Here is a 27,296-nt window from a genome sequence, read left to right on the forward strand (position 1 = left end):
CGGGTGCAGGATCAAGTGCAGGGTTGTGCCTGGGCTGCTGGCGCTGAGGAAGGCGTGGGGTGGCTGTCTGAGGGGCGTGGAGGGGCAGGAGCGGACTCGGCCTAGAGACGGGGCTTTAGGTCACGAGACCGTCCCGAGGTCCGACAGCAGAGCCCGGCTGGTGGGTTGAGCCGCCACACAGCCCGGAATCTGCGTGGAAAATAACTTCTCTGAGCAGCACGATTCTGGGTCCGAGACAGTGTCTGCCTCTGGGACTCAGAACCCTTTGGAACCCCGCTGCTCACTCTTCTTTTGTGTGTGTGACAGAGACAGAGAGAGGGACAGATAGGGACAGGTAGGAAGGGAGAGAGATGAGAAGCATCAATTCTTCGCTGCGGCACCTTAGTTGTTCATTGACTGCTTTTTCACATGTGCCTTGACAGGGGGTGAGGGGCTACAGCAGACTGAGTGACCCCTTGCTCGAGCCAGTGACCTTGGGTCCAAGCTGGTGAGCTTTGCTCAAACCAGATGAGCCCGCGCTCAAGCTGGTGACCTCAGGGTTTCTAACCTGGGTCCTCCACATCCCAGTCCAACGTCTATTCACTGCGTCACCGCCTGGTCAGGCTGCTCGCTCTTGTCCTCCAGAGAACAGACCATTTCGGCACCAGGAAAGCTTGCCGACCGTCGGCACGGAGAGCGTCCCTGCTTTGCTGTAGCCTGTTACATTGCAGGAGACAGGCCACAGCAGACACAAAGTGAATTTTATAAGTTTTATTGCAGACCTGCACAGGGACTGCAGGCAACCCATGCAAGGGAGCACTGCAGCCCCCCAAACCTGCGCAGGAACTGCAGGTAACCCACACAGGGGAACACTGCAGCCCCCCAAACCTGCGCAGGGACTGCAGGCAACCCACGCCTCCGAAGAGACTGGGGCACTGCAGCCACGAGCTTCTAAAATGGCTCCTTTTTATAGGATGGCTATCTAGGATGAGCAACCATCATACAGAAGCTGATGTGGCTGTTAGCTATTGGCTAGGGAGGTCGTGCGCAGTTACGGGGGGGTATTGCTCAGTGGAGAATTTCAAACATAAACTTCTGATAAGGGTCTCTGACTCAATGCAGGATGTTGCTGAACTCTTTGTTCTCAGCATCACAGGAACCTTGTACACTCTTGGCAGCCCCAGCATGTCAGTACTCCCTGAATCTAACATAGCCCACGTCACCCGCATGTCTGTCCGATTCGTTTCCAGTTATCCGTCCAAGCCTGCCTGTTTATTTTAAGAATTCTTCCAACCTGCCAATGGAAAAACTGTCTGTGAGCTGGCCTCTTGTTGTCGCGTGACTGTGACAGTGACAGTGACCTCTGGAGGGTCCTCACGCTGACATGTTCTGTTTCCCGTCTCCCCGTCTCCTCCTCTCCCAGGAGACCAGGATGTCCTCGGAGAGCATCATTTCCATGCCTGCGTCCAGCACCTCCGGGTCTCCCAGCCGCGTGATTTATGTAAGCTGGATTCTTCCGACAGTGGGGAGAGGTTGGGGTCTGGGGTCACGGCTGAGCGAGCCCCGGAGGCTGGGGTGCCCTCGCCCAGTGTCCGCGCTGCCTTCCCTGCCTCAGGGATGGATGCTGACTCCCGGAGGCTGACCCGGAGGCTAACCCGGAGCCTTCCTGCCACGTGGACAAAGCTTGACCCAGCCACGCCCCAGTCATGTAGTGACAAGGGCACAAAGCAGTGCTGGCAGCTGCCGCTGACAAGGGTGTGAGTGACATCGTCCGCACGGCCAGGCTCCAGGGCTGGCCTGAACAAACCCGCTGGGGCCCACACGGGGCCGGCCGGGCAGGCCTAGTGAATACCACGCAGACCTGTGCGTGTTGTGGACGGTGTTCCTCACGCGTTCCTAGGATGGTGTGCTAAGGATAATATATGTTGTGTATCCCGTTTTTGTTCAGGAGAATGTGTGTGTCTGTGTACATGTGTGTATGAGTACACGTGTGTATGTGTGTGCATGTGCACACATATCGGTGCATTTGTAGTTATACTACCTACTTGCATTCCACGTGGGTGTGTGTTTGTGTGTGTGCACGTGTCCATGTATTTCATGTGTGCATAGATGCATGTGCCTATGTCCGTGTGTACATGTGTATGCATACATTTGTGTTTGTGTATGTGTATGTATTTGTATGCACACAGAGATGTATGTACTTTAAGGCCACGGACTGAGTGTCACGGTCCTCTGGGCCCATGTCAGGCACACCCAGGCTGCACCTCTTTGGCCCCCAGAGCCGTCTTGTGGGCCATCCATCCTGTGGGCCTTCTCTCCCACTTCGTAGGCACAGGGACCCAGGCCCACATGATCGTGAGGCCTCCCGCCCCCGGTCCAGGTCTGCCCGCAGGGGGTCTGGGCTGAGCTCGGCACCCCCAGGGCTGCGCCCCCCGGCACGCGGGCCTCACTGCACCCCTCTGCTCTCCCCTGGCAGGCCAAGCTGGGCGACGAGATTCTCGACTACAGAGACCTGGCTGCTCTCCCCAAGAGCAAGGCCATCTACAACATCGACCGCCCGGACATGATCTCCTACGCGCCCTACGTCAGCCACTCGGCGGGGGACCGGCAGAGCTGCAGCGAGGTGCGTCCCCAGCGCGGTGCGTCCCCCAGCGCGGCGTGTCCCCAGCGCTGTCCCCTCACGCTGTCCCCGCGGCGCTCGTGACGCTGGGCCTTCTCTGCTGCCCTGCGGCGAGCTGTGCGTGTCCCCAGGGCCCCTGCCCCAGACACGGCCGGGCAGGCTACACGTGGCACGCCGGGCACGGCGTTGGAAAGCCCCTCGCGTGGGGCGGAGAGCAGGAAGCGTGCTGGCGTTTAGGGAGGTGACAGGGACCGGGAGACCCTTCATCTCTGCAGCTTGGGAGGGTTTCCATGATGTATGAAATGACAGTTCTCCTGCGTCCAGAACATTCCGGGCCTTGCTTCCACCCCCACCAGCCATGATGGCCTGGTCCTCGGGCCCATGACTTCCTCAAGCTGGGGGACCCGTGACGTCCCTGTGGGCGGCGTCCCTGTGGGCGGCGTCCCTGTGGGCGGCGTCCCTGTGGGTGGCGTCCCTGTGGGCGGTGTCCCTGTGAGCAGCGTCCCTGTGGTGTCCCTGTGGGCGGCGTCCCTGTGGGCGGCGTCCCTGTGGGCGGCGTCCCTATGGGCAGCGTCCCTGTGGGCAGTGTCCCTGTGAGCAGCGTCCCTGTGGGCGGCGTCCCTGTGGGCGGCGTCCCTGTGGGCAGCGTCCCTGTGGGCAGCGTCCCTGCAGCATCCCTGTGGGCAGTGTCCCTGTGGGCGGCGTCCCTGTGGGCGGCGTCCCTGTGGGCGGCGTCCCTGTGGGCAGCGTCCTCTGCTGGTGACGTCTCGGAGCAGCTGCCTCTTCCACGTGGTGCCGGCGCTGTTGGTTTCCGACTTTCTTGTGGTGGTTTTGAGGTTTCCGTGTGACGGGAGCTCTGCCGGCCGTCGGTCTGAGCGTGTGTGTGCCGCTCGCGGGTGGGTGGCCGCGGAGAGCACAGGCCCACCACACATGTCCCCGCCGCCACCTGTTTGAGTGTCCAGCCAAGGGCCTCTTGGGAAGCGAGGCTGGGGTTCCGGGGGGTGCCGTGCTGGAGGGGTGGTGCACGCGAGCCCAGCCTGGCCCTGCTGAGCCCCGGCACCAGCTGCTGTCCCAGTGGCTGGCACAGCCGTGGAGCTCGAGGGGAGTCCGGGGAGCGTGAGGAGGGCCCTGCTTCCCTTGCTCAGAGGCCAGCAGCTACCCCTGCTGCCCCAGGGGACATAGGGGACCCCCCAGGATCTGGGTGGTAAGTGCCAGGAAGAGAGGCCAGTGGGCAGGGCGTGAAGGTGGGGGTCTTCACCTGCCCCCACCCGCCACATGCCTGAGCTGGGCAGGTGCCCTCGTGGTCCAGTGTCCGGTCTGTGTTCTGCTGGAAGGCCCTGGAAGAGGGCCGGAGGGGTCAGGTGGCTTGGCCACCATCTCCCATAGCAAACGTCTGTGGAGCAGACGGTGCTCACCTGTCCTGACCGGAGGCGTCCCGCTGGGGAGGCTGGTCACTGCTCCCTGGCAGAGCCGGACCTCACCTGGACCCTCGGGCCCCAGCATGTCGCTGCCCCATGCCCTGAGCCAACAGTCTTCCTTTTGGAAAAATGTCTTCCTGGGAGAGCAGTGCGGACAGGCTCCAGGACGGGCACCAGTTAGCGTCCCGGGAGCCTCTTTCTCGGGGTGCCGTTGACCCTGTTTCTCCCATAAGAGATCCGGGGAGTCCCGTGCTGGGTTCCTCTCCCGGGTGGAGGAGGGCCCGTTGCGCATGTGTGTGCGTGTGCGTGTCTGCATCTGTGCCGTGTGTCGTCTCTCCCACACGCGGCCGCTGGTGCTGAGGTGCTGACAGGCTGCTCTGTGTTGCGTCCACAGTCACCGCAGTTGCTCTCGCCAACACCGATGGAGGTAACTGCCGCCCCGGCCACCCCAGCCCGCGTGCTCACAGTGCCACCTGCCGCCCCAGCCCGTGTGCTCACAGTGCCACCTGCCGCCCCCAGCCCGCGTGCTCCCAGTGCCACCTGCCTCCCCCAGCCCGCGTGCTCCCAGTGCCACCTGCCTCCCCCAGCCCGTGTGCTCACAGTGCCACCCCCGGGTTATAAACAGAGCCTCCTACTGCCCCCAGCCCGCGTGCTCCCAGTGCCACCTGCCGCCCCCAGCCCACGTGCTCACAGTGCCACCTGCCTCCCCCAGCCCGCGTGCTCCCAGTGCCACCTGCCTCCCCCAGCCCGCGTGCTCCCAGTGCCACCCCCGCGTGCTCACAGTGCCACCTGCCGCCCCCAGCCCGCGTGCTCCCAGTGCCACCCCCGCGTGCTCACAGTGCCACCTGCCTCCCCCAGCCCGCGTGCTCCCAGTGCCACCTGCCTCCCCCAGCCCGCGTGCTCCCAGTGCCACCTGCCTCCCCCAGCCCGCGTGCTCACAGTGCCACCTGCCTCCCCCAGCCCGTGTGCTCACAGTGCCACCCCCGGGTTATGAACATAACCACCTGCCTCCCCCAGCCCGCGTGCTCACAGTGCCACCCCCGGGTTATAAACAGAGCCTCCTACTGCCCCCAGCCCGCGTGCTCCCAGTGCCACCTGCCTCCCCCAGCCCGCGTGCTCACAGTGCCACCCCCGGGTTATGAACATAACCACCTGCCTCCCCCAGCCCGCGTGCTCACAGTGCCACCTGCCTCCCCCAGCCCGCGTGCTCCCAGTGCCACCTGCCTCCCCCAGCCCGCGTGCTCCCAGTGCCACCTGCCTCCCCCAGCCCGCGTGCTCACAGTGCCACCTGCCTCCCCCAGCCCGTGTGCTCACAGTGCCACCCCCGGGTTATGAACATAACCACCTGCCTCCCCCAGCCCGCGTGCTCACAGTGCCACCTGCCTCCCCCAGCCCGCGTGCTCCCAGTGCCACCTGCCTCCCCCAGCCCGCGTGCTCCCAGTGCCACCTGCCTCCCCCAGCCCGCGTGCTCACAGTGCCACCTGCCTCCCCCAGCCCGTGTGCTCACAGTGCCACCCCCGGGTTATGAACATAACCACCTGCCTCCCCCAGCCCGCGTGCTCACAGTGCCACCCCCGGGTTATAAACAGAGCCTCCTACTGCCCCCAGCCCGCGTGCTCCCAGTGCCACCTGCCTCCCCCAGCCCGCGTGCTCACAGTGCCACCTGCCGCCCCCAGCCCGCGTGCTCACAGTGCCACCTGCCGCCCCCAGCCCGCGTGCTCCCAGTGCCACCTGCCTCCCCCAGCCCGCGTGCTCACAGTGCCTCCTACTGCCCCCAGCCCGCGTGCTCCCAGTGCCACCTGCCTCCCCCAGCCCGCATGCTCACAGTGCCACCTGCCTCCCCCAGCCCGCGTGCTCCCAGTGCCACCTGCCTCCCCCAGCCCGCGTGCTCCCAGTGCCACCTGCCTCCCCCAGCCCGCGTGCTCACAGTGCCACCTGCCTCCCCCAGCCCGCATGCTCCCAGTGCCACCTGCCTCCCCCAGCCCGCGTGCTCCCAGTGCCACCTGCCTCCCCCAGCCCGCATGCTCCCAGTGCCACCTGCCTCCCCCAGCCCGCGTGCTCACAGTGCCACCTGCCTCCCCCAGCCTGCGTGCTCACAGTGCCACCCCCGGGTTATAAACAGAGCCTCCTACTGCCCCCAGCCCGCGTGCTCCCAGTGCCACCTGCCTCCCCCAGCCTGCGTGCTCCCAGTGCCACCTGCCTCCCCCAGCCCGCGTGCTCCCAGTGCCACCTGCCTCCCCCAGCCTGCGTGCTCCCAGTGCCACCTGCCTCCCCCAGCCTGCGTGCTCCCAGTGCCACCTGCCTCCCCCAGCCCGCGTGCTCACAGTGCCACCCCCGGGTTATGAACATAACCTCCTGCCGCCCCAGCCCGTGTGCTCACAGTGCCACCCCCGGGTTATGAACATAACCTCCTGCCGCCCCAGCCCGTGTGCTCACAGTGCCACCCCTGGGTTATGAACAGAGCCACCTGCCACCCCAGCCCGTGTGCTCACAGTGCCACCCCCGGGTTATGAACATAGCCACCTGCCTCCCCCAGCCCGTGTGCTTACAGTGCCACCCCCGGGTTATGAACATAGCCACCTGCCGCCCCAGCCCGCGTGCTCACAGTGCCACCTGCCACCCCCAGCCTGCGTGCTCACAGTGCCACCTGCCTCCCCCAGCCCGTGTGCTCACAGTGCCACCCCCGGGCTATGAACATAACCTCCTGCCACCCCAGCCCGTGTGCTCACAGTGCCACCCCCAGGCTATGAACATAACCTCCTGCCACCCCAGCCCGCGTGCTCCCAGTGCCACCTGCCTCCCCCAGCCTGCGTGCTCACAGTGCCACCCCCGGGTTATGAACAGAGCCACCTGCCTCCCCCAGCCCGTGTGCTCACAGTGCCACCCCCGGGTTATGAACAGAGCCACCTGCCTCCCCCAGCCCGTGTGCTCACAGTGCCACCCCCGGGTTATGAACAGAGCCACCTGCCACCCCCAGCCTGCGTGCTCACAGTGCCACCTGCCTCCCCCAGCCCGTGTGCTCACAGTGCCACCCCTGGGTTATGGACATAGCCACCTGCGCCCCCAGCCCGCGTGCTCACAGTGCCACCCCCGGGTTATGAACATAACCTCCTGCCGCCCCAGCCCGTGTGCTCACAGTGCCACCCCCGGGTTATGAACAGAGCCACCTGCGCCCCCAGGAGGACCTCCATGGCTCCTGACCGCGGTGCCTGGGCTGTGGTGCTCCCTGGCTGGGGCGCCCTCCTGGGCGTTGGTTATTTTCATAATCACGTCTCACTTGCATACCTCCCTGGTGCGTCTGTGGACCCGCCGATGCGGGCACCTGGGGCACAGGGCTCCCGAGGTCTGCACCACGGCTCCCTTAGAGAGGAAGTCCAGGAGCCTGGGGTGGCCCAGAGCCCACCTCCTGCGCCTCCAAGCGGGACATGTGGGAAGTCCTTGCAGACAGACATTCCGGAAGCATGTCTCCATCACACAGCTTTGGTGATGAGCGGCCCACTCTCTTCCCGTTGCTCAGGATCAGTCAGGGATGTCGATAACTGCCAACCAGACTCCAGTCTGCTTGGGCATCAGACTCCTCGATCCAGGAATTCAACAACCAAATCGTGCACGTGGCACGCAAGCCCCACAGACAGGCTGGGCGAGGAGACAGGGCACCTGTGGGCGTCAACGGGCCAGCAGGCCGTGCGGAGGGAGCCCAGGACGGAGAGCATACACAGAAAGGCTCTAGCTGACCAGGACAGGGCCCGTCTCTGCGGCCGGGACAGGCCACAGAGCTCTGGGTGCAGCACACACAGGGACCGGCAGGGCAGTACCTCCACGAGGCCTGGCCGGGGCCGAGTGTGGAGCGGGGTGCACGGCTGGCTTTAGGGACAGCGGCCTGGTCAGTTTGGCTGAAGAGTGTGCCCTAGGAGGGAGGTAGCCGGTGAATTTGGAAAGGCGTGGGAGCCGTGAGTGCCAGACCCAACTCTTGCCTCGCTCCTCCCGTGCCGGCCTCGAGGGCCAAGCAGCAGCGTCCCCCCCGCCTGCCGCCCCCCCTGTGCCAAAGCTGCAGCGTCCCCCCCACCTGCCCCCCCGTGGCGGGACCCTGGGCTGAGCTGTGTCATGACTCAGGGCAACGTGCTAAGCTGTGGGGGGCCCCGCACTGCTCTTCCCCTCCTGTCCACCGTGCCATCTCACGCCACCTGCCGCCCGCCCGCTCCGACTGCTCCGAATGGTTGCTCGTCCTGCTTGAGTGGAGTCTGCATTGTCAGTGCTTGTGGGTCTGACTCAACCGGTGCCCTCCCACCTCCCACGCCGGGGGTCCCCAGCAAGGCTGGGAGAGCACAGTGGTGCTCACACTGTGTGCCAAGGAGCCTTGGGTGCTGGGAAAGATTGGGAATGAGGGGGGAGCTGAGGGGTGAAGGGGAAGTGGGTGCCTTCCCCACTGGTGTGGGAGCCGCAGCGGCAGGAGGGGCTGTCGGAGGGGTGGGGTGGACCCTGCTCTCTGGTACCTGGTGGGCACGGGGACCATGCTCAGGCCCACAGGAGTGTCGGCACCAAGGCCAAGCCCCCATGTGACGCCTCCGCCCCGTGCCTGGCAGGTGAAGACGACTCCGTCTTGGGGCCGTGTTGAGTCAGGCTCTTAGGTCAGGAAAGCGAAGGCGGGAGGAGAGCGGGTGGGTGGGAGAGGGGCGGGCCGTGCCCCGGCTCCGTGTTCACCAGGATGTCTTCCCTCCCAGGGGGACCAGGACGACCGCTCCTACAAGCAGTGCCGGACCTCCAGCCCGAGCTCCACGGGGTCCGTCAGCCTTGGGCGCTACACCCCCACCTCCCGGTCGCCCCAGCACTACAGCCGGCCAGGTACTCGGCTTCCCCGGCCTCTTTGACCGCCACCCTCCCCCAATGAAGCTGTATTTCTCGGTGCCTTTTCTGCTATGAATCTGTCTCTTATCCACAACCAGAAAATTGATGGATGGGTGTGTGTGGCAGGGGAGGGGCGCCGTGGGTGACAGAGAAGCCATCGTGCAGTGACGAGAGGAAAAGGCCCTCATCGGGGTGGGGAGGTGGCGGCTGACCGCAGAGGCGGCCGGTGTGTCCGCTCTGAGGCCGCGAGGCAGACCCCGAGCACCTAGAACCTAGCTGGTGTCATTGCCGTTTAGCCGACGAGACCTCGCGAAGACAGAAGGCGGATGGTAGGCAGGAGTCCGTTAGCTCCGCGGAGCTCCCGCGGGTCTGGGACGGTCTGAGGTGTGAAGGCAAAAAAAAAAAAAAAAAAAAAAAAATTAAAGGCCAGAAAATAGAGTCACTCTCCATGGACACGGCACCTGGAGCTGGGTCACTGGCCCTAAGGACCCACGGGAAAATTGGCAAGAGGCCCCCTGCCAGGCCGCTCGGAGCAGGGGAGCCCCGTGGAGGGTCCTCTCTCCCGTCCCCTGCCTGGTGCCCAGCTGTGCGCTGCTGTCCCTTAGCTGCCAGAATCCCTCGTTGCCCTCCGCATGGCAGAGCCACGGGGACGCTCCACGCTCAAAAAGGGCGCTGCCTTTTTGGGGGATTTTTCCACGCAGCTTGCTCCTCCTCGGCCGGCTGTCAAACGGCTCCATCCCCCCCCCCCCCCATGGGCTGCAGCTCTTACTGCGCAGCCCACGTGGAAAAATCGGAACTCATTCATGCGCAGTTACTTTCATGGGCTCCCTGCCATGTGCCTGGTGCATCCGCCCGAGGGTGGGGTCCCAGAAGTGGGTGAGCACGTGGACGAGGGAAGGAGGGAGCAGGCAGTCCAGGTTCAGGGAACGAAAGGCCCTTGTCCTGTCCGAGGGCCCCTCTGCTGACCCGTGACCGCTGTACTGTGGGTCACCTGGGCTGGTGGACCAGTCCCAGCGGGGTGGCAACCCCAGAGAGCTGAGACCTGTGATGAGCACAGACAAGGCCGTTTGGTGGTCAGGTGACAGTCTGGGCACACCCCCCGTCCAGCCAGCTGCTCTCCACCTGTGTCCTTGGTCCCACGGAGCCCCCAGGCGGGGTGACAGGGGGGCTCAGCTCCTGTCCCCTGAGGGCCCGTCTCCCTCACTCTGAGTCTGGAGCAGACGGGTGTAAAACCTGTTTGGTGAGCCCCCCCCCCCCGAAAGGTGTGCCTTCTTGGGGAGAGGAAGCAGACATGTTCCTAGCAGAAGGGGCCTAGGGATGTTTGTGGTTCCGTGGCCGCGAGCCAGCGGACTCTGACTCGCTCTCTGTTGCCCGCAGCTGGTACTGTGAGTGTTGGTACCAGTAGCTGCCTGTCCCTGTCCCAACACCCAAGCCCTACCTCCGTGTTCAGACATCATTACATCCCCTACTTCAGAGGTAAGGCGCGCAGTGCTGCGGGCTGGGGCGCTGGCGGGCGGCCGCCGCACGCGTGTGTCTCGTGTCTGTGTCGCCGCATGGCTTCCCGAGCCCCGTGTCTCACATCCGTGCTCCCCGCCCTGTGTCTCGTGAGTCCAGTTCTGTTCCTGTGGGTGTGTGGCTGTTACGAAAAGCGTGAGCGGTGAGGGGTGGGGTGGGGGCTGCAGGGGAGATCAGGACCGGTCCGTCGCCTGCCCTGGGACCGACATCATCAGTGTTGTTTCCCACGGTCGGCTCCGCGGGCGCAGGGACTGAAAGCTAAGGCCTGAACAGAGCGGTGACTTGTCCGCAGCCTGGGTGCAGGGGGCCTGGGCAGGGTGCACCCCACGCATGGCTTCAACTCTTGCCTCTTCCCAGGGTGCAGACCCGCCCACTGTCCACATCCCTGCACAGAAGGGTGTGTGTGAATCCCACTAGGAAGGGGGACAAACTCCCGTTTTCCCATACGCTACGGACTGAATTCTGCCCCTCCCTCCAACATTTATATGTTGAAATAAATCCTAACTCCCAATGTGGCAGCATTCAGAAAAGGGTCTTTAGAAGGTTATTAGGGTCACATGGAGTCATAAAGGTGGGGGGCCCTAGTCCCACAGGATTGGTGGTCTTGTAGACAGAGGAAAGACACCAGGAGATCTCTCAGTCACTCTGCATGTGCTCAGAGGAAGGTCCGTGTGAAGACAGAGAGGCTGTCCACAGGCCAGGAAAGGCGCTCTCACCAGGAACTGAATCCTGCCAGACTTCCAGCCTCCAGAGCTGTGAGAACTAAATGTCTGTTGTCTCAGCCCCCGGTCCGTGGTGTTTGTTACACAGCCCTAGCTGACTGATACACCGCAGGAAGACTCAGCATGAGCGGAAGCAGCAGGGATGTTCTTGCTGATTCCCCAAGAGACAAGGTCAAGTCCCCGTTCCCTGCAGCTGCTGAGAGCATCTCAGGCAGAATCTTCTGTCCCGAAGGGACCAGGAGGCCGGCAGCCTCAGCTGGATCACTCTGTCATCTGATGGTCATTGGACAGGCTCCTTGGCTCTCTTAATATCTGTCATCATCACTTGCTTTTTGGGACCTCATTGGGTCCACTGAGAAGAGAGCCCCAAACCCTGAGGACCTCCATGCCTCCTTCTCGTCGACCTAGTCCTACCACGCATGTTCTCTGCTGGGCCCACTGACTCTTTCCAGAAGCAGGACAGCCTGAAGTGGCACACGCTGGGAGTGTGAAGCGCTGGCGGGGCCCTGCTGCAGGCATCCGTGCGGCACCTGAGTGTGTGGTCCCCCCAGCGGCAGACAAAGCGCTCCCCTCAAACCAGAGGGAGCTGGACTCTGAGGCAAGTTTCCTTTGCTCAAAAGTCCAAGGCCTCACGTCCAGCCTCCCTCCCACCTGACATGGCCCTGCTCTGGGTGGGGCTGTTACAGCTGGGGGGGGGGGCAGGGACACTCACTGTCCTGGCTGCTCCAGCCTCGCTCCCTGGCGGCCCCCCGTGAGCTGTTCTGGGCAGCCCTGTGGCCAAGACTTGTCCCCCTGGGGTCTGGAGCCAGAGCTGGCCCTGTGGCCAAGATTTGTCCCGCTGGGGTCTGGAGCCAGAGCAGGCCCTGTGGCCGAGACTCGTCCCGCTGGGGTCTGGAGCCAGAGCAGGCCCTGTGGCCGAGACTCGTCCCGCTGGGGTCTGGAGCCAGAGCAGGCCCTGTGGCCGAGACTCGTCCCGCTGGGGTCTGGAGCCAGAGCAGGCCCTGTGGCCTCTCCTCTGCTCCTCTGAGTCTCCACCCTCGAGTCCTCACCTCTCCAGGGTGAGGCAAGGCCAGCAGGGGGCCTCAGCCTAGGGCAGCCGCCCCCCCGGAGTGCCCCATCCTTAGACACAAGAGAGGGTCGGGAAGGGGACGGGGGGGGGGGGAGGCAGCCCTGTTCTTTCGGTGGGAGCAGCAGGGCTCCACCTGCTGCAGACAGGTCCCTACCCACCCACCAGAATGCAGATCAGAAACTGCCTCTGCTGCAGCCCACTCGGGGGTGCCCCCAGAGGCAGAAAGCCCCATGCCCGTGCCCTCTGCTGCAGCCCACTCAGGGTGCCCCCAGAGGCAGAAAGCCCCACGCCCGTGCCCTCCGCTGTAGCCCACTCAGGGGTGCCCCCAGAGGCAGAAAGCCCCATGCCCGTGCCCTCTGCTGTAGCCCACTCAGGGTGCCCCCAGAGGCAGAAAGCCCCACGCCCGTGCCCTCTGCTGTAGCCCACTCAGGGGTGCCCCCAGAGGCAGAAAGCCCCATGCCCGTGCCCTCTGCTGTAGCCCACTCAGGGGTGCCCCCAGAGGCAGAAAGCCCCATGCCCGTGCCCTCTGCTGGGTGGGCACAGGCACTGGCCCTGTGGTGGGTCTTGCTGCCGCCATGGCTGGTCTCTGCCTGGTTCCCTCCTGGCTGTTTCAGCCAGCAGTTCCCTTTGTTCAGAAGTCAGATGAAGCCCCCACCCTCCTCTCTGATGTAGAATGTGGGGGAGCCCGGCCCCCTGGCTCTGTCCCCTGCCAGACTTCCAGGGCTGCCCATGACCTCAGGAGGGCACAGCCTCCTCCCAGAACTCACCCCAGAGGAGACCGAGCCTGACCTCTTCTCCTGGTGCCCCTCACTCAGTCCACGGGCTCCAGGGCATCCCAGCCTGTGGGCACTGGTGGTCAGCCATGCCTAGGTCACCTGCCCGCTCTCAGCTGGCCAGGGGGCCGGGCATCCACCCCCGCCCCTGGGGAAGGCCTCCTCAGTTGTGGGCTGTCCTCGGCGACTGCCTCCCTACAGGACAGTGTGGGAGGGCGCGGGGCGCAGCAGGACAGTGGAGAAACCTGGCCACCACCACGACCCTGGGCAGGGCACCAGGTCAGCATCACAGTGGCAGGTCGTGGGACACCATGTGTGTCGCCTTAACCGGGTGAGGTGAGAAGGGCGCTTCTCTGTGGTCGTCCTCCCAGGAACCGTAACCTCCGTCTAATCACGGGGAAAAACGTCAGACGAATCCCAGCCGAGGGACGTTGAACAGAACACCGACAGGACCTCTCAAAGCTGCCAAGGTCATGAGGAAAGAAGGAGAGTCTGAGAAGCTGTCGCCGCCCAGAGGGGGCCAGGGAGCCGTGGTGATGGAAGGGGACGTGGTGCCCCAGTGGGACACTGGGACAGGAACAGGCCGTGAGCTAGAATGTGCGGAATAGAGCTGAGGGTGGCATTTACCGAACGCTACCGCAGCAGTGCTCATAGTGACGAGCGGTGTCACCTGTAGGGACCTGGACACCAGGACGCAGGACCTCTGCACTGCCCGGAGCGCGGCAGTGCTCATAGTGACGAGCGGGTGTCACCTGTCAGGGCCTGGACACCAGGACGCAGGACCTCTGCACTGCCCGGAGCGCGGCTGTGCTCATAGTGACGAGCGGGTGTCACCTGTCGGGGCCTGGACACCAGGACGCAGGACCTCTGCACTGCCCGGAGCGCGGCAGTGCTCATAGTGACGAGCGGGTGTCACCTGTCGGGGCCTGGACACCAGGACGCAGGACCTCTGCACTGCCCAGAGCGCGGCTGTGCTCATAGTGATGAGCGGGTGTCACCTGTAGGGACCTGGACACCAGGACGCAGGACCTCTGCACTGCCCGGAGCGCGGCAGTGCTCATAGTGACGAGCGGTGTCACCTGTCGGGGCCTGGACACCAGGACGCAGGACCTCTGCACTGCCCGGAGCGCGGCAGTGCTCATAGTGACGAGCGGTGTCACCTGTCGGGGCCTGGACACCAGGACGCAGGACCTCTGCACTGCCCAGAGCGCGGCAGTGCTCATAGTGACGAGCGGGTGTCACCTGTTGGGGCCTGGACACCAGGACGCAGGACCTCTGCACTGCCCGGAGCGCGGCTGTGCTCATAGTGACGAGCGGTGTCACCTGTTGGGGCCTGGACACCAGGACGCAGGACCTCTGCACTGCCCGGAGCGCGGCAGTGCTCATAGTGATGAGCGGTGTCACCTGTCGGGGCCTGGACACCAGGACGCAGGACCTCTGCACTGCCCGGAGCGCGGCAGTGCTCATAGTGACGAGCGGTGTCACCTGTCGGGGCCTGGACACCAGGACGCAGGACCTCTGCACTGCCCAGAGCGACCCTCCAGAAAGTTCTCTGCTTGAAGTAAAAGAAGCAGGTGGCTTTTCAAAGGCGGAGTCTTCCCGTGCACAAGCAGGCACCCTCCCTGTCCTCTTGACCCCCTCACGGGGCGCTGCCCCCTCTCCAGCAGATGTCAGAAGCCGGCCCGCTCCTGAACCACCTCCGGCAGAAGCCATGAGCCTCATCAGAAGAGACACCGTCTGTGCCTTCTCAGGGTCCCTACACAGCTAGGCTCCTCCCACTTCCTCATATCCATGGTGATGGCAGCAGTGTGGACTTTGACATCAAAGGAGGCCCGTGGAAGAAGCCGGTCCCCAGAGCAGTAACCAGAGCCGCCCCCGGGCGCCGGCCCCCTGCACCCTCCCAACCCCGTCCGTCCCTCCTGCAGAAGGCGGCCATGGTGGCATGTGCCCCACAGGACTGTCATGGACGTTCTGAGAGCCGACATGGGCACAGCGCCCCAAGGGACCCCCACGCGGGGTCAGGGTCAGTGGTGTGTTTTATTACGACGAGGCGACACCGTGAACGGGCAGGGGGGTGAATGGGCATGGTGGCCTGTGTCCCCCAGAAAGGCTTGCACCTGAGCCATGACCCGGGAAGGGTTTGGACAAGTGGGGAGTATTGGAATGCGGGTTCCAGACGGGGAGGTGGGGGCAGCGGAGGCCAGGAGGGGGGAGGGGAGGAAAGCGTCGTCTTGGGTTGGGACCGAGACCTGGGCAGTTTGATGACTGGTGTAAAGGCCCCTGGAAGGCAGGTGTAAAGTAGGCAAAATGGACCAGTAGGGCCACCAGGTCAGTGTGTCCCCAGCTGCCCCTCCGGGTGTTAGGCCCCTAAGCACCGGAGGAAAGCCATGGGACCTCCTTAGATAAATGTGTCACGCGCACGTACAGAACCCGGCTTGTGAGATACAGAGGACAGGGCACTGTGGGCTTGGTGACGGGGGGACAGGAGGCCTGTGGCATGTTAGAGGCTGTTAGGCTGGGCAGCGTGGTGGACGAGGGACCATGAATTCTAGGCAGAGAGAAACGAGCCCTGTGAGGTCCCCCAGATTCAATAGGCTGTGGCAAGAGCACAGGAGCTTAGGGACGACCCCGGGTGAGCGGGTCCGAGCAGGTGGACTTGTCCGAGTCCTCGGGGAGGGACCCATCACACACAGAGTGGTAGGACGGGTCTGTGCAGGTGGGGTGTCGTCTCTCCGGGGCTCGGCACAGCCGGGAGGCCCCTGCGGCCCAGGGCAGTGCAGGCGTCTGGACAGGCTCCGCAAGGCTCCACGCTCTGCTGGAGGGCGGCTGAGGGAAAAGCGGGGTTCACGCCATGCGGGTGATGGACAGCCCTCTGTCTGAAGCCCCGTTGGTGCCGACGGGCGAAATTGGCTCCCGGGCCCAGGAAGAGGCTCAACGCTCATCAGCAGCCCCTGCTGAGACCTCAGCCCGGAGTGGGCTCCGGTTGTGGCTGGCTGGAGCTGAACCCCCACCTCTGCGAGCTCCCCGGGGCCCCAGGGCGCCCCGTCTGGGGAAGAGCTCGCCCTGAGCGGGCACCTTCCTCATCAGCAGGCCACGCGACCCCTGGCCGGGCCACCTCGAGGTCTGCACGGCGTCCACTGCAGTGGACGTGCGGCCCCATCACCTCGGGGCCAGTGGCTCTGAACAGCTGCGGCTCCGAGGGGTTGTCTGAGGTCATGGGGGGCCCTTGCCCGTGCCAGGCTGTCCTCGACTGTGGCGGGAGGTTTCCTGAGGCTGATGGGAGAGGACCCGGGTCGTGTCTTACGAGTGTCTCCTGAAGCACACCGCACGCCTCCTCACGCACAGTGTCCAGTGCCACTGCGTTCTGTGTGTCACCTCATTTCTGAAACACAGGGCTGGGGGCGGCTCGCCCCGGGGGACGATAGCCATCTACATGTGTGACTTGATAATCCAACCTCGTCTGCAAAACAGAAATCCCAAATCCAGATGGGATAAGACACGGGAGCCAGAATCAGGGTTCTTTCCGTTCAGTTTGCCAAAGAAACCCACAAAAAAAACAAAACACCAGCTCCAGGAGGAGCGCAGCGCTGGATACCGACGTGGTCCTGCTGTCGCACTGACATTCCTCTCAGCGGCTTTTCAGGACAGATTTTATTCTAGCACTTTAATCCTATTGTGGCTTCTCAAAAAAAACCCCCCAACAGGGTCTTTTTCTACAAGGGCATTCAGGAAGGGGGGGCCTCCAGCTGGCTTTAAACCCCAGCCCCGGCCAGCAGCAGAGAGCCCTGCTGTACCCCCAGCCCAGGCACAGCGGGGCCCTGTCAGGGTGGGCAGGCCAGCCTTCCCGGGAACTAGGGGACCAGCCGGCTCGCAGCCCCCGGGGCCGCTGTTCCTCGCCACCGCGCCAGGGGAAGGGTGGGCGCGAGGTTGGATTAACAAGTCCTGGGTCCGTGGTGGAGATGTCAGCCCCGGGCAGGGGCTCGGGGGGCCCGCCCGCCGGCAGGGGAGACGGGGCTCGCTGCTGGGAATAAGCCTTCACGCTTGAAATACTCTGCTTTGCTTCCCTTCCCCCTCTGCCCGCTGCCTCTGCTCTTCCGTCTGGAGGCAGCGAAAGCGGCCGGAGCACCCCCAGCCTCTCGGTGCTGTCCGACAGCAAGCCGCCCCCCTCCACCTACCAGCAGGCTCCGCGCCATTTCCACATCCCAGGTAGGCACGGGGCGCGCCCTGGGGCTGCCTGGCTTCTGCCGGTGTTGAGTGATGCCCAAGCCTCTCCACGCCCCCCGCCCGCCCCCGCTCCTCCACCAATTCCGAGATGCTTTAGAAATCAGCACATCCCACACTTCCCATTTCTCCCGAAGCCCCGCACTCTCCGCCTTCCCGGGTAAGCTGTTGGGGCCACAGGGGTGGGGCCACAGGGGTGGGGCCCCGTGCCTCTGGCCACCCACTCCCTCTGCCCCTTCAAGCTGGGGGCGTGGCCCCTGGGCTGGGCGGGGCTTGGTCATCTGCGGTTGTGGGGGCCCAGGGAACCGTCCTTGGTGGGGTCCCAGGTCCTTTCTGGAGACTGTGAGCCCAGAGACTGGTGGGCACTGACAGGAAATCAGTCGACTGGAAACCCCCACGGGCTGCTTGCTTACGCTGCTTTCTCTTCTTTTTCTCTCTCTTCTTTCCCAGACACCGGCGTAAAAGATAACATCTATAGGAAACCCCCTATCTACAAACAGCATGGTACAGTCGGTGTCCTCCGTGGTGGTGTGGTCCCTGCATGCCTGTCGGCCCCTGTGCTCTGAACCCTTGCTCTGCTGGTGCCTATGCTCACTGGGGCGGCCGCAGAGGCCCCAGCAGTCGAACTAGTACACGTAGAGACCCTCCTCATAAAACCCAGGGAAGGGTAGTGTGAGTAAGGGCCCCTCTGTGTGTTGGAGACCCGAGGCCGATGCCCGCCAGCTAGGCGTGGGGTTGGCGTTGATACCGAGAGCTGGCTCTCTTGGGTGGCTCGACCGTGCTCCTTGGAAAGAAGCAGTCAGACTAACCGCAGCCGAGGTGCTGAGGGACGGGGGCTTCTCGGACCACGGCCGGAGCCATCCCTGTCTGTGGGAGACGGAGCACAGCAGAGCCGGTCATTTGCCCCTGCGTGGGCGCGAGGTCCCGTGCTGTGAGAACTTCTGAGGGGAGCGTGGGCAGGCTAGCCTCCAGTGGGAGTGAGTTTGTGCACCAGCAGACAGGGGCTGCAGATGTGTGCAATGGCGAGAGCGTCTCTCAGCCCCACACCCGCCCCGGTCTCCCTCTCAGAGGTGACCACCTGGGCCTTCCAGGGCCGGTGCACAGGGAGCAGGGCGCTGGGCCGTGGAGCAGGAGGTGGGGGACTCCAGGTGTCCCCTCTGTCTTCATGAAATGTCCGGGTGATCTGAAGGCATCACCACCACGAGCCTGTTTCCTCATCTGCAGAGCGGGAGGGAGCCCCCCACCCTGCCCTCTCCCCAGGCTGCCCATGGGGACCGGCGGGAGGATGGACGTAGCACACCCTAGACCCTGTGAAGGGCTGTGCACGGGGTGGGGGTTGTCACCAGGTCGCGAGGGAGACGGGAGGAGGAATCCCCACACTTGAAGTTCTTGTTCAGAGGTGCCCAGGACGCAGCCCCGTCCGGCAGCCCGTGCCGGACACTCCCAGGTGGAACCCTGGATGCATGTGCTTCCTGTGGCTCACAGGCTGGGCGGTCAGTGGGCGATCGTGCAGACCACGGGGTTTTTACATTTCTCCTCAGTGGCAGCCCCATGGTCTGTTTCCTCCCCTCCCCAGGACAGGGGAAACAATGAATGACAACTCCCTGGTTTCTAGGAGGGGATGGCCTTTTTACCATCTCCTCCCAACCTGGGAAGCGGGGAGCCCAGATCTCCCAGAGGGCCAGAGGGGGAGGGGCTCCCATGCGAATGAGTGGGGGAAACTGAGGCCCAGCTGAAGGAAGCACTGCCCGTCCATCCTGCCTGCCGTCCTTGTCCTGCAGGTGGGGTCGGTCACCCAGCCTGGCGTTAGCCTTAACTGCGTCACCTGTACACAGCGTGGAGGGGTCAGCCCCCGAGTTGAGAGCGGCAGGGGGCAAGTCGAGTGTGGCCTTGCTCTGTAGTGTGCCCCCAGCGGGACCTAGGACAGGGCTGCTGACGTGAGGCCCCTTAACCGAGCTGTGTGGTGACAGCTTAGACCGGGGCTCACCTCTGGGTCATCGTTGTCAGTCTGGGCATCAGCGCCACTCCTGTCCGAAGCAGGTGAACTCCTATTTGACCAGACCCCGAGCCACAACCCAGATCCTTTGAACATTCCAGGATTGGGGCCCCTTGATTCTTTCAGGAAATACATTTTATAGAGCAGCTCTCGACTGCAGGCAAGGGTTCACCCAGCATGCGGTGGGTGTGGACGTCGGGAAGGGACAGACGTATCGGATGCCTGGATGGCCAATACATCGCCGACGTTTGGGTTTTTACGGAGCCCCCCGCCCCTTTGGTGGGTGCCCTGTCAGAAACCCGGGTGTGAGCATGCATGCATGTGTGTGATGCCCGCGTGTGCGTGTGCCAAGCCCCCCGCCCCCACCCCCGGTCACCCCCCAGAGGGGAGAGGAGATCGGCTCAGGCTGGAGAAGTCGTCGCTTTAGTTTCCAAACAAACTGGGCGTCCTGAGGTTGATCCTGGACCGTTTCTCTTGTTTAAGATGATGCGGTCAAAGAGCTAAAAAAAAAAAAAATTGCTTTTTCCTCGACTTGTTCAACCCTCCAGTTGCAGCTCATCCGAAGGGTTTTTCTGAACATGAGCGTTGGTCTGTCCTGGGGCTCTTGTCTCCCTCCGGCCATGAGGGCGGCCAGGCCTGATGGGCGGGTGGGGACGGGGGTGCCCAGGACGAGGCGATCGGCCCTCATGCGCTGCCAGGGGCCCCGTCACATGGGCGTCACATGGGTGTGCTGCCTGCCCGGCCCTGGACGGCCCGTGTCATCTCCACCCTCTGAGGTCGGTGTGGTTATGGGTGAGGACAGGCAGGCCGAGCGGTGAAGGGACCGGTCCATGGCTGAGCTGAAGCCCACCCCTGCGTCTGCTTGGCCCCTGGCCCCTGACCCCTGACCCCTGACCCCTGACTTCTCCAGCCCTCATTTTACAGCATGGAGGGCCCAGCAGTGTTTTCTTGTACTCCATCGGTTCCAACTCTACTTGGTTACGATGTAACGGCTTTTTCAGTAAAAGAATAAGAGAAGAAAGGAAACAAAAGGAACCAAATTAAAATTTTAAAAAAGGGGGAGGATAGAAAGAGTCCCCCACCCCACGCAGTCAAGAGCAGATGGGGAGCAGGATGAGCTACAGGACAGGCTAGGGGACAGCGCAGTCGGCCCTCCCCAGTCGGAGGGGGGCTGTCCAAAACCACCCAGGGACCAAGACTTCAGGTGCCGCTGGGGACATTGCTGGTGTTTTTCTGAATGCCAGTCACCCGCAGTCACCGTGTGAGGCAGACACGGTTCAGGGCTCAGCTGGTCCCCTTCTGCCCCGCCACTGGACGGAGCACATGTCCCTCAGAGCCCGTCCCCTCTGAACGGCAAGGCTCAAGGCCACCTTGAGGAGGGTTCAGTGAGGCCGTGTAGGGTCTGAGCAGAACGCAGGACCTCTGGGGGCCCAGCCCCTCCGGGGAGTGACGCTGGCCCCGTGTGTAGACCGTTCAGAATGAATTCAGGAGGGACGGGAGTTCCTCCCCAGGCTCCCAGGAAGCTGACGGTCCCCAGACAGGGGCCAGGACTGACACTCCAGCGTTCTGTTTCATCCGTAACCAGACGCGGGCCACCAGGTGGTCGTGGGAGTGGAGCCCTGGACCAGGGGGCATCTCATCCGCTCCAGCTGCCCTCCGGTGGGGTGGGGGGTACTCACTCCCACCCTCCCGCCTCTCAGAGCCCCCCACCCAGGCCAGACAGCAAAGGGGACCCTGTGTGGCTGCTTCTCCGGATCACGGCTCCGGGATTCCTGGGTAGCGGGGTTGAGACTCCTTTTGGTTCTGGGGGCCCCCTGGGATGGGAAGAAGGGAAGGCGGGCTCTGTTTCCGGGAGGAGAGTTAGGCCCGCTGTCACAGGCTCCCGAGGGACACGCGTGGACGGCAGCCTTCCCCCAGCGCGCTCCCCGGGCCGGCGGAGCTGCCTTGTGGCTGCAGGAGACCCACTCCCGGGACTCCTCCCCCCTTCCTGGCAGAAACACGGGTCGCAGATCCGCCTCAAGTCAGCCTCCGGATGATTCCAAGGTTTCAAACCTGAGCTCCCTGGTTACCGACCACCGGTTATCCCCAGTGGTCCTCACGACTCCAAGGGTGGGTGTCATGTACCCACTTTACAGATCAGGGAAACTGAGTCTTGGAGCTGTTAAAACGGAGCAGGCCACAAATCATACAGAGTGCTGGGAGGGTTCCCGTATTTCCTGTCTGGACTCTCGTTTCTCAGGGGACGGTCGTGTGATTTTCGGGCTGGCACATGTGGGCACTAAGGGGCCTCGGCCTGAGTCTGGTTAAGAGCTGGCAGGGTCTGCAGGGGCATTTGCTAAACTTTGGCGGCCTGCCCCCTCGCCAGAGAGCGGGGCTGTGGTTTTTTTGTTTTTGTTTTTTTTTTTGAGCCCTGCATCTAGAATGTCTGGCCCAACCTGCCGTCCTCGGCTGTGTGAAGTCCTCAAACCCAGGGTGGCCGGTGGTCCCGTGGGCTGGACTCCCAAGGACGGGGATTTCGTATCCCAAAGGGCAAGTTATCCCCCGTGTGGTGGTCCATTGGGGGCGCCCACGGCCGTTCAGGAGCGTGGCCCACGCACTTCCCCGGGCTGGACAGCGGCAGTTGTTCCCAGAGCCCCAAAGCACTGCTGGCCTGAGTGTCCTCAGGTCTCGCTGGGCAGCCACCAGGAGCCACAGCTGACACATGGCCGGGACCAGGGTTCCACTCTCGAGGGCCGTTGTCTGGGCAACGGGGGAGCCCAGCTGATGGGCACACGTTCCCCTCTGGGCACACATCCCCTCGACCTCCCTCCATCACCAGGCTCCTCACTCAGGCGTGTAGTTCACTCGCCTCTGGGAGCGGAGAGGGCAGGGCCTTTTGTCTGCACACTGGACAGCGCGGTCCCTCCTGGAAGAAGGAGACACGGAGCCGTCGGGAGTGACGGCCCGTTAGCTTGTCCAGTCTGGTCTTCAGCTGTGGCCTTATCTTGTCAAGGTCCTGTAGCCCAGTCCCCAGTCTCCCAGCTCTCGGGCCTGATGTCAGTCTTGTCCTTGGTGGTGCACAAGGCAGGGTTCTCCAACAGGCTAGAAGGTCCGAGCCCTCCGCAGGCTGCAGGTAAGGAGCCGCCGGGCGCGTCCTTACGATGGCCGCGGTCTCCCTGGCGGGCGGGAGGCCCCGGGGTTTCCTTTCATGGCTCCATGCATGTGGTCGGTGTCTGAGTGCGGGCTGCACGGGGCGGGTCCTCACGGGCCGAACAGAATGCCGCCTTGTTTGATCGGTCTTGGTTAGGAGATCAGGTTAGTCCAGCTGGGTGACAGCCTCCTCCCCAACGGCCAGTGGGCAGCACGAGACACGCCAGCTCCACGGGGCATTCTGGGGACAGGAACGCGCTTGCTGTCTGTCCCGTTGCAGTCACCTCGGGGTGTACGTTGTGCCCTCTTGACTGCCCTTCATGGCCCGTTTCCAGCGGCATAACCCACTGACCGTTCTGTGGTTTGTGGGCAGCATACAGTGAGGTGGGGCGTCAGAGGAAGGACCCAGGAGTCAGACCGCCTGGGCTTGGAGGCCCAGCCTCTGCCACCCGCTGACCCGTGAGCTTGAGAAAGGCACGGCATTGCTCGCTCTGAGCTCTCTCCAGTCCTCTGATCTGTGACGTGGGCGGTGTGGTGACAGGCAGCCCTGTCCACGCAGCTCCCGGGGGAGCTCGGCACGGGACAGGCTGGACCACGGCGACCTCCGCTCACCTGGAGGCAGAGAGCGTGCTCTTCGCAGTGCCAAGTGGCTGCCTCTGCAAGCACGGCCCGGTCTCTGCGTGGGGGCTGACGGGGGGCAGGGTGGGGGCTGGGCATCACCTCCCCGCCCGCCCTCGGCTCAGGGACTGTCCTGTGAGGACACTCGCCCGGCCACTCCCCAGAGTGTTCGTGCGGGGAGCCTTCTCCAGCCTGCCTGGCCCCTCAGCCCCTCACAGGCGCCCGTACTGGCGAACCTGTTCTCTGGGTTTTTTCCATTTTCTGAGCGTCGCTGTGCAGTGGGAGCTGAGGCGTGAAAGCCCGGGAGAAGCAGCGTGTGGCCGTGACAAATCGATGTTTCCTTTCCAGCCTCGAGGCGATTGGACGGGGAGGACGGGAGTTTCGACCAGGACAACAGGAAGGTAATGTGTGTTGGGGGGCGGGGGGGCAGGTCTGGTTTAGAACAAGCTTGTGCACCAAGAAATGTGCTCCCGTGGGAACTTGTCCTACTGGAAACCTCCGGCTCCTCCCCTTGGGTTCCGCTCCTTAGAGGGTCCCACGAGGCCCCGCGTGCAGCAGGGGCCACGTTCAAGAGCGGGGTGGCCCTTTCCCTGCAGCCTCTCTCTCCCCTGTGCAACCAGCCCAGCCACTGGCCAGGTCCTCACGGCGTGCCCGGGCGTCCTGGGTTACAGTTCTGTAACGGGGACGTCTGAAACGAGAGGAGAGAGAGCCACCGTGTCTTCTCTGAGACAGTTGTCCTGGAACGGGCTTGGCAGGCGTTTCCAGTGGGGCCAGAGGCACACTCCCAGGCTCTGGGGCCGTGCCCGCCGCGGGTGATGCCCGAGGAACGGACACGGCCGTGCCCCCCACCCCCCCACACTGTTGTTGCACACGAGGGGGGGTTCAGTCTTGCTTCCTCGGGAGCTGCGGCCCCCTTTCTAGTCCTTAGGGAAGGTAGGTGTGTGCGGCAAGAGCCCAAGGCTGGCTCTCCTGGCTCTCCCCGGGTGAAGCTGTTTGGTCCCTGGAGCCTCCCCGGGCCTCAGTTTCCCCATCTATAAAATGGGAGCAGTTGCCGCGGCAGATGACCTCGGAATTCACGTGCCTGTTTTTGGTTTTGCTTTTTCTCTTTCCCCAGCAGAAGGCCAGCTGGCTGATTCTGAAGGGGGACGCAGACACTAGGACGAACTCTCCAGACCTGGACAACCAGTCTCTGTCCCACAGTAGTGGGACCGATAGAGACCCTCTCCAGACAGTGCCCGGAGACAACTTTTACTCACGTGAGTGGTTCTTTTGACCAAGGAGCTGTCCATGTGGCCCGCAAGACCGTGCAGCAAAGGGGCCCCACAGCTTTAAGCTGATCCCCCAGATCTAAGCTTTGCTCGTTAAGAAAAAAAGTGTATATATATATATATATATATATATATATATATATATATACACACACACACACACACACATGTATACCGGGCAGGAGGTAGGCCTCTGTGCTTGCTGACCCCCTCGAGGACACTCATTAGCTGATGCATGGCTTGTGGGCCGCGCCAGCCAGTTGGTCCACTAGAACACTGCAGAGCCGGCTGGAGGGCAGAGAGCCGAGTCGGGAATGGGCGTCCTGGGCTGCCAGGCTGGACGTGGAGGCCCATTTCCCTCCAGAGCAGATGTGAGCACGGTCCAGGCGGCGAGTCCAGACTCGGAGTGGATGACGGCATTGTCCTGTACCCTGTGCTTGTCCCGAGCAAGGGACCGGGAGTTGGGACTTTGTAGCCTCGGGGAGCGCGGGAGACAGGGACGATGTCGTGAAGCCCGGTTAGGCGCCATCGGCAGACGTGGGACCAGGTCCAGAGGGTGGTCCTCGCTTCTCGGGCCGTCGGTTACAGTACAGCAGTTGCACGCGGTCGGGAGACCCCGGCGTGGTCTTTGGGTCCCAGTGGACCGAAGGTGTTTTTCTAGGGCAAGCCTGAGGCTTAGCTTGGAAGATGCGGAGATCAAGCAGGGATGGGTGTGGGCAAGAGAACACAGGATGAAAGATGCTGGCTCTGCCTGAGACGGACCCGAGTTCAAATCCCCACTCGCCACGACCGGCCGCGGGACCACGGCGACACACCCGTTGCTGCCGGCCTGGCTGGGTCGTTAAGAGCCCCAACAGAGGGGACTCGTGCACGCCGCCCGTACTCTGCCTGGCCCACAGTAGGTGCTCAGCATACAGACTGTCTGTCATCTCCATCGTCACCCTCACGTTGTAAAACTGTCCTTACAAATGGAAGGTGAAGCATTCCGATGGGGGAGGAGAGAGAAGAGCTTGGCGCTGGTCGTTGTTGAGGAAGAGCCCGTGCAAAGGGAAGGTGGCTGTTCTGTGTGTGGTCGGTGTGAGCAGATGTCTGCAGGCCACCGTGCCCCTGTGTGTGGTCTGTGTGAGCAGATGTCTGCAGGCCACCGTGCCTCTGTGTGTGGTCTGTGTGAGCAGATATCTGTAGGCCACCGTGCCTCTGTGTGTGGTCGGTGTGAGCAGATGTCTGCAGGCCACCGTGCCCCTGTGTGTGGTCTGTGTGAGCAGATGTCTGCAGGCCACCGTGCCTCTGTGTGTGGTCTGTGTGAGCAGATGTCTGCAGGCCACCGTGCCTCTGTGTGTGGTCTGTGTGAGCAGATGTCTGCAGGCCACCGTGCCTCTGTGTGTGGTCTGTGTGAGCAGATGTCTGCAGGCCACCGTGCCTCTGTGTGTGGTCGGTGTGAGCAGATGTCTGCAGGCCACCGTGCCTCTGTGTGTGGTCTGTGTGAGCAGATGTCCGTAGGCCACCGTGCCTCTGTGTGTGGTCGGTGTGAGCAGATGTCTGTAGGCCACCGTGCCCCTGTGTGTGGTCTGTGTGAGCAGATGTCTGCAGGCCACCGTGCCTCTGTGTGTGGTCCGTGTGAGCAGATGTCTGCAGGCCACCGTGCCTCTGTGTGTGGTCCGTGTGAGCAGATGTCTGCAGGCCACCGTGCCTCTGTGTGTGGTCTGTGTGAGCAGATGTCTGTAGGCCACCGTGCCTCTGTGTGTGGTCTGTGTGAGCAGATGTCCGTAGGCCACCGTGCCTCTGTGTGTGGTCTGTGTGAGCAGATGTCTGCAGGCCACCGTGCCTCTGTGTGTGGTCTGTGTGAGCAGATGTCTGCAGGCCACCGTGCCTCTGTGTGTGGTCGGTGTGAGCAGATGTCTGCAGGCCACCGTGCCTCTGTGTGTGGTCCGTGTGAGCAGATGTCTGCAGGCCACCGTGCCTCTGTGTGTGGTCTGTGTGAGCAGATGTCCGTAGGCCACCGTGCCTCTGTGTGTGGTCTGTGTGAGCAGATGTCTGCAGGCCACCGTGCCTCTGTGTGTGGTCTGTGTGGTCTGTGTGAGCAGATGTCCGTAGGCCACCGTGCCTCTGTGTGTGGTTGGTGTGAGCAGATGTCTGCAGGCCACCGTGCCTCTGTGTGTGGTCTGTGTGGTCTGTGTGAGCAGATGTCTGCAGGCCACCGTGCCTCTGTGTGTGGTCTGTGTGGTCTGTGTGAGCAGATGTCCGTAGGCCACCGTGCCTCTGTGTGTGGTCTGTGTGAGCAGATGTCTGCAGGCCACCGTGCCTCTGTGTGTGGTCTGTGTGAGCAGATGTCTGCAGGCCACCGTGCCTCTGTGTGTGGTCTGTGTGAGCAGATGTCCGTAGGCCACCGTGCCTCTGTGTGTGGTCTGTGTGAGCAGATGTCTGCAGGCCACCGTGCCTCTGTGTGTGGTCTGTGTGAGCAGATGTCTGTAGGCCACCGTGCCTCTGTGTGTGGTCGGTGTGAGCAGATGTCTGTAGGCCACCGTGCCTCTGTGTGTGGTCGGTGTGAGCAGATGTCTGCAGGCCACCGTGCCTGTGTGTGTGGTCTGTGTGGTCGGTGTGAGCAGATGTCTGTAGGCCACCGTGCCTCTGTGTGTGGTCGGTGTGAGCAGATGTCCGTAGGCCACCGTGCCCCTGTGTGTGGTCTGTGTGAGCAGATGTCTGTAGGCCACCGTGCCTCTGTGTGTGGTCGGTGTGAGCAGATGTCCGTAGGCCACCGTGCCCCTGTGTGTGGTCGGTGTGAGCAGATATCTGTAGGCCACCGTGCCTCTGTGTGTGGTCGGTGTGAGCAGATGTCCATAGGCCACCGTGCCCCTGTGTGTGGTCTGTGTGAGCAGATGTCCGTAGGCCACTGTGCTTCTGTGTGTGGTCTGTGTGGTCGGTGTGAGCAGATGTCTGTAGGCCACCGTGCCCCTGTCCCTCCTGGGGTACAGCTGTCTAAATGCTGGGGGCTCAGAGCCGGTACGCAGGGCTGATGCCACCGTGGGAAGGTCACGCCCGCAGCGTCCCCAGAGGGACTTGTCCAGGGTGGCAGCATGCCTACCCGGGATCAGGTCTGGGAGGGGCGTGGCAGCTGCCCGTCCA

General features: G+C 63.3%; 1 protein-coding gene across 14 annotated transcripts in view; it reads left to right on the plus strand.

Annotated features, from left to right (window-relative positions):
* The window catches only part of ABLIM2 (actin binding LIM protein family member 2), a 110,096-nt gene extending 85,822 nt beyond the window's left edge, over positions 1-24,274 (plus strand). For 2 of the 14 annotated variants that reach the window (XM_066385492.1, XM_066385489.1), the window contains exons 9-18: positions 1,403-1,480; positions 2,456-2,602; positions 4,412-4,444; positions 8,739-8,859; positions 10,240-10,338; positions 17,046-17,147; positions 17,613-17,666; positions 22,151-22,270; positions 23,254-23,306; positions 24,020-24,273. In XM_066385492.1, the coding sequence (XP_066241589.1) occupies positions 1,403-1,480; positions 2,456-2,602; positions 4,412-4,444; positions 8,739-8,859; positions 10,240-10,338; positions 17,046-17,147; positions 17,613-17,666; positions 22,151-22,270; positions 23,254-23,306; positions 24,020-24,178 (966 nt within the window). In that variant the 3' untranslated portion in view covers positions 24,179-24,273. Of the gene's footprint in view, positions 1-1,402; positions 1,481-2,455; positions 2,603-4,411; positions 4,445-8,738; positions 8,860-10,239; positions 10,339-17,045; positions 17,148-17,612; positions 17,667-22,150; positions 22,271-23,253; positions 23,307-24,019 lie in introns of all 14 variants that reach the window. The other 12 variants (XM_066385491.1, XM_066385494.1, XM_066385495.1 and 9 more) reach the window with 12 other exon arrangements.
* Positions 24,275-27,296: the final 3,022 nt, after the last annotated feature.

Source organism: Saccopteryx leptura, chromosome 5 (assembly GCF_036850995.1).
Source record: "Saccopteryx leptura isolate mSacLep1 chromosome 5, mSacLep1_pri_phased_curated, whole genome shotgun sequence".
Classification (NCBI taxonomy): Eukaryota; Metazoa; Chordata; class Mammalia; order Chiroptera; family Emballonuridae; genus Saccopteryx; species Saccopteryx leptura.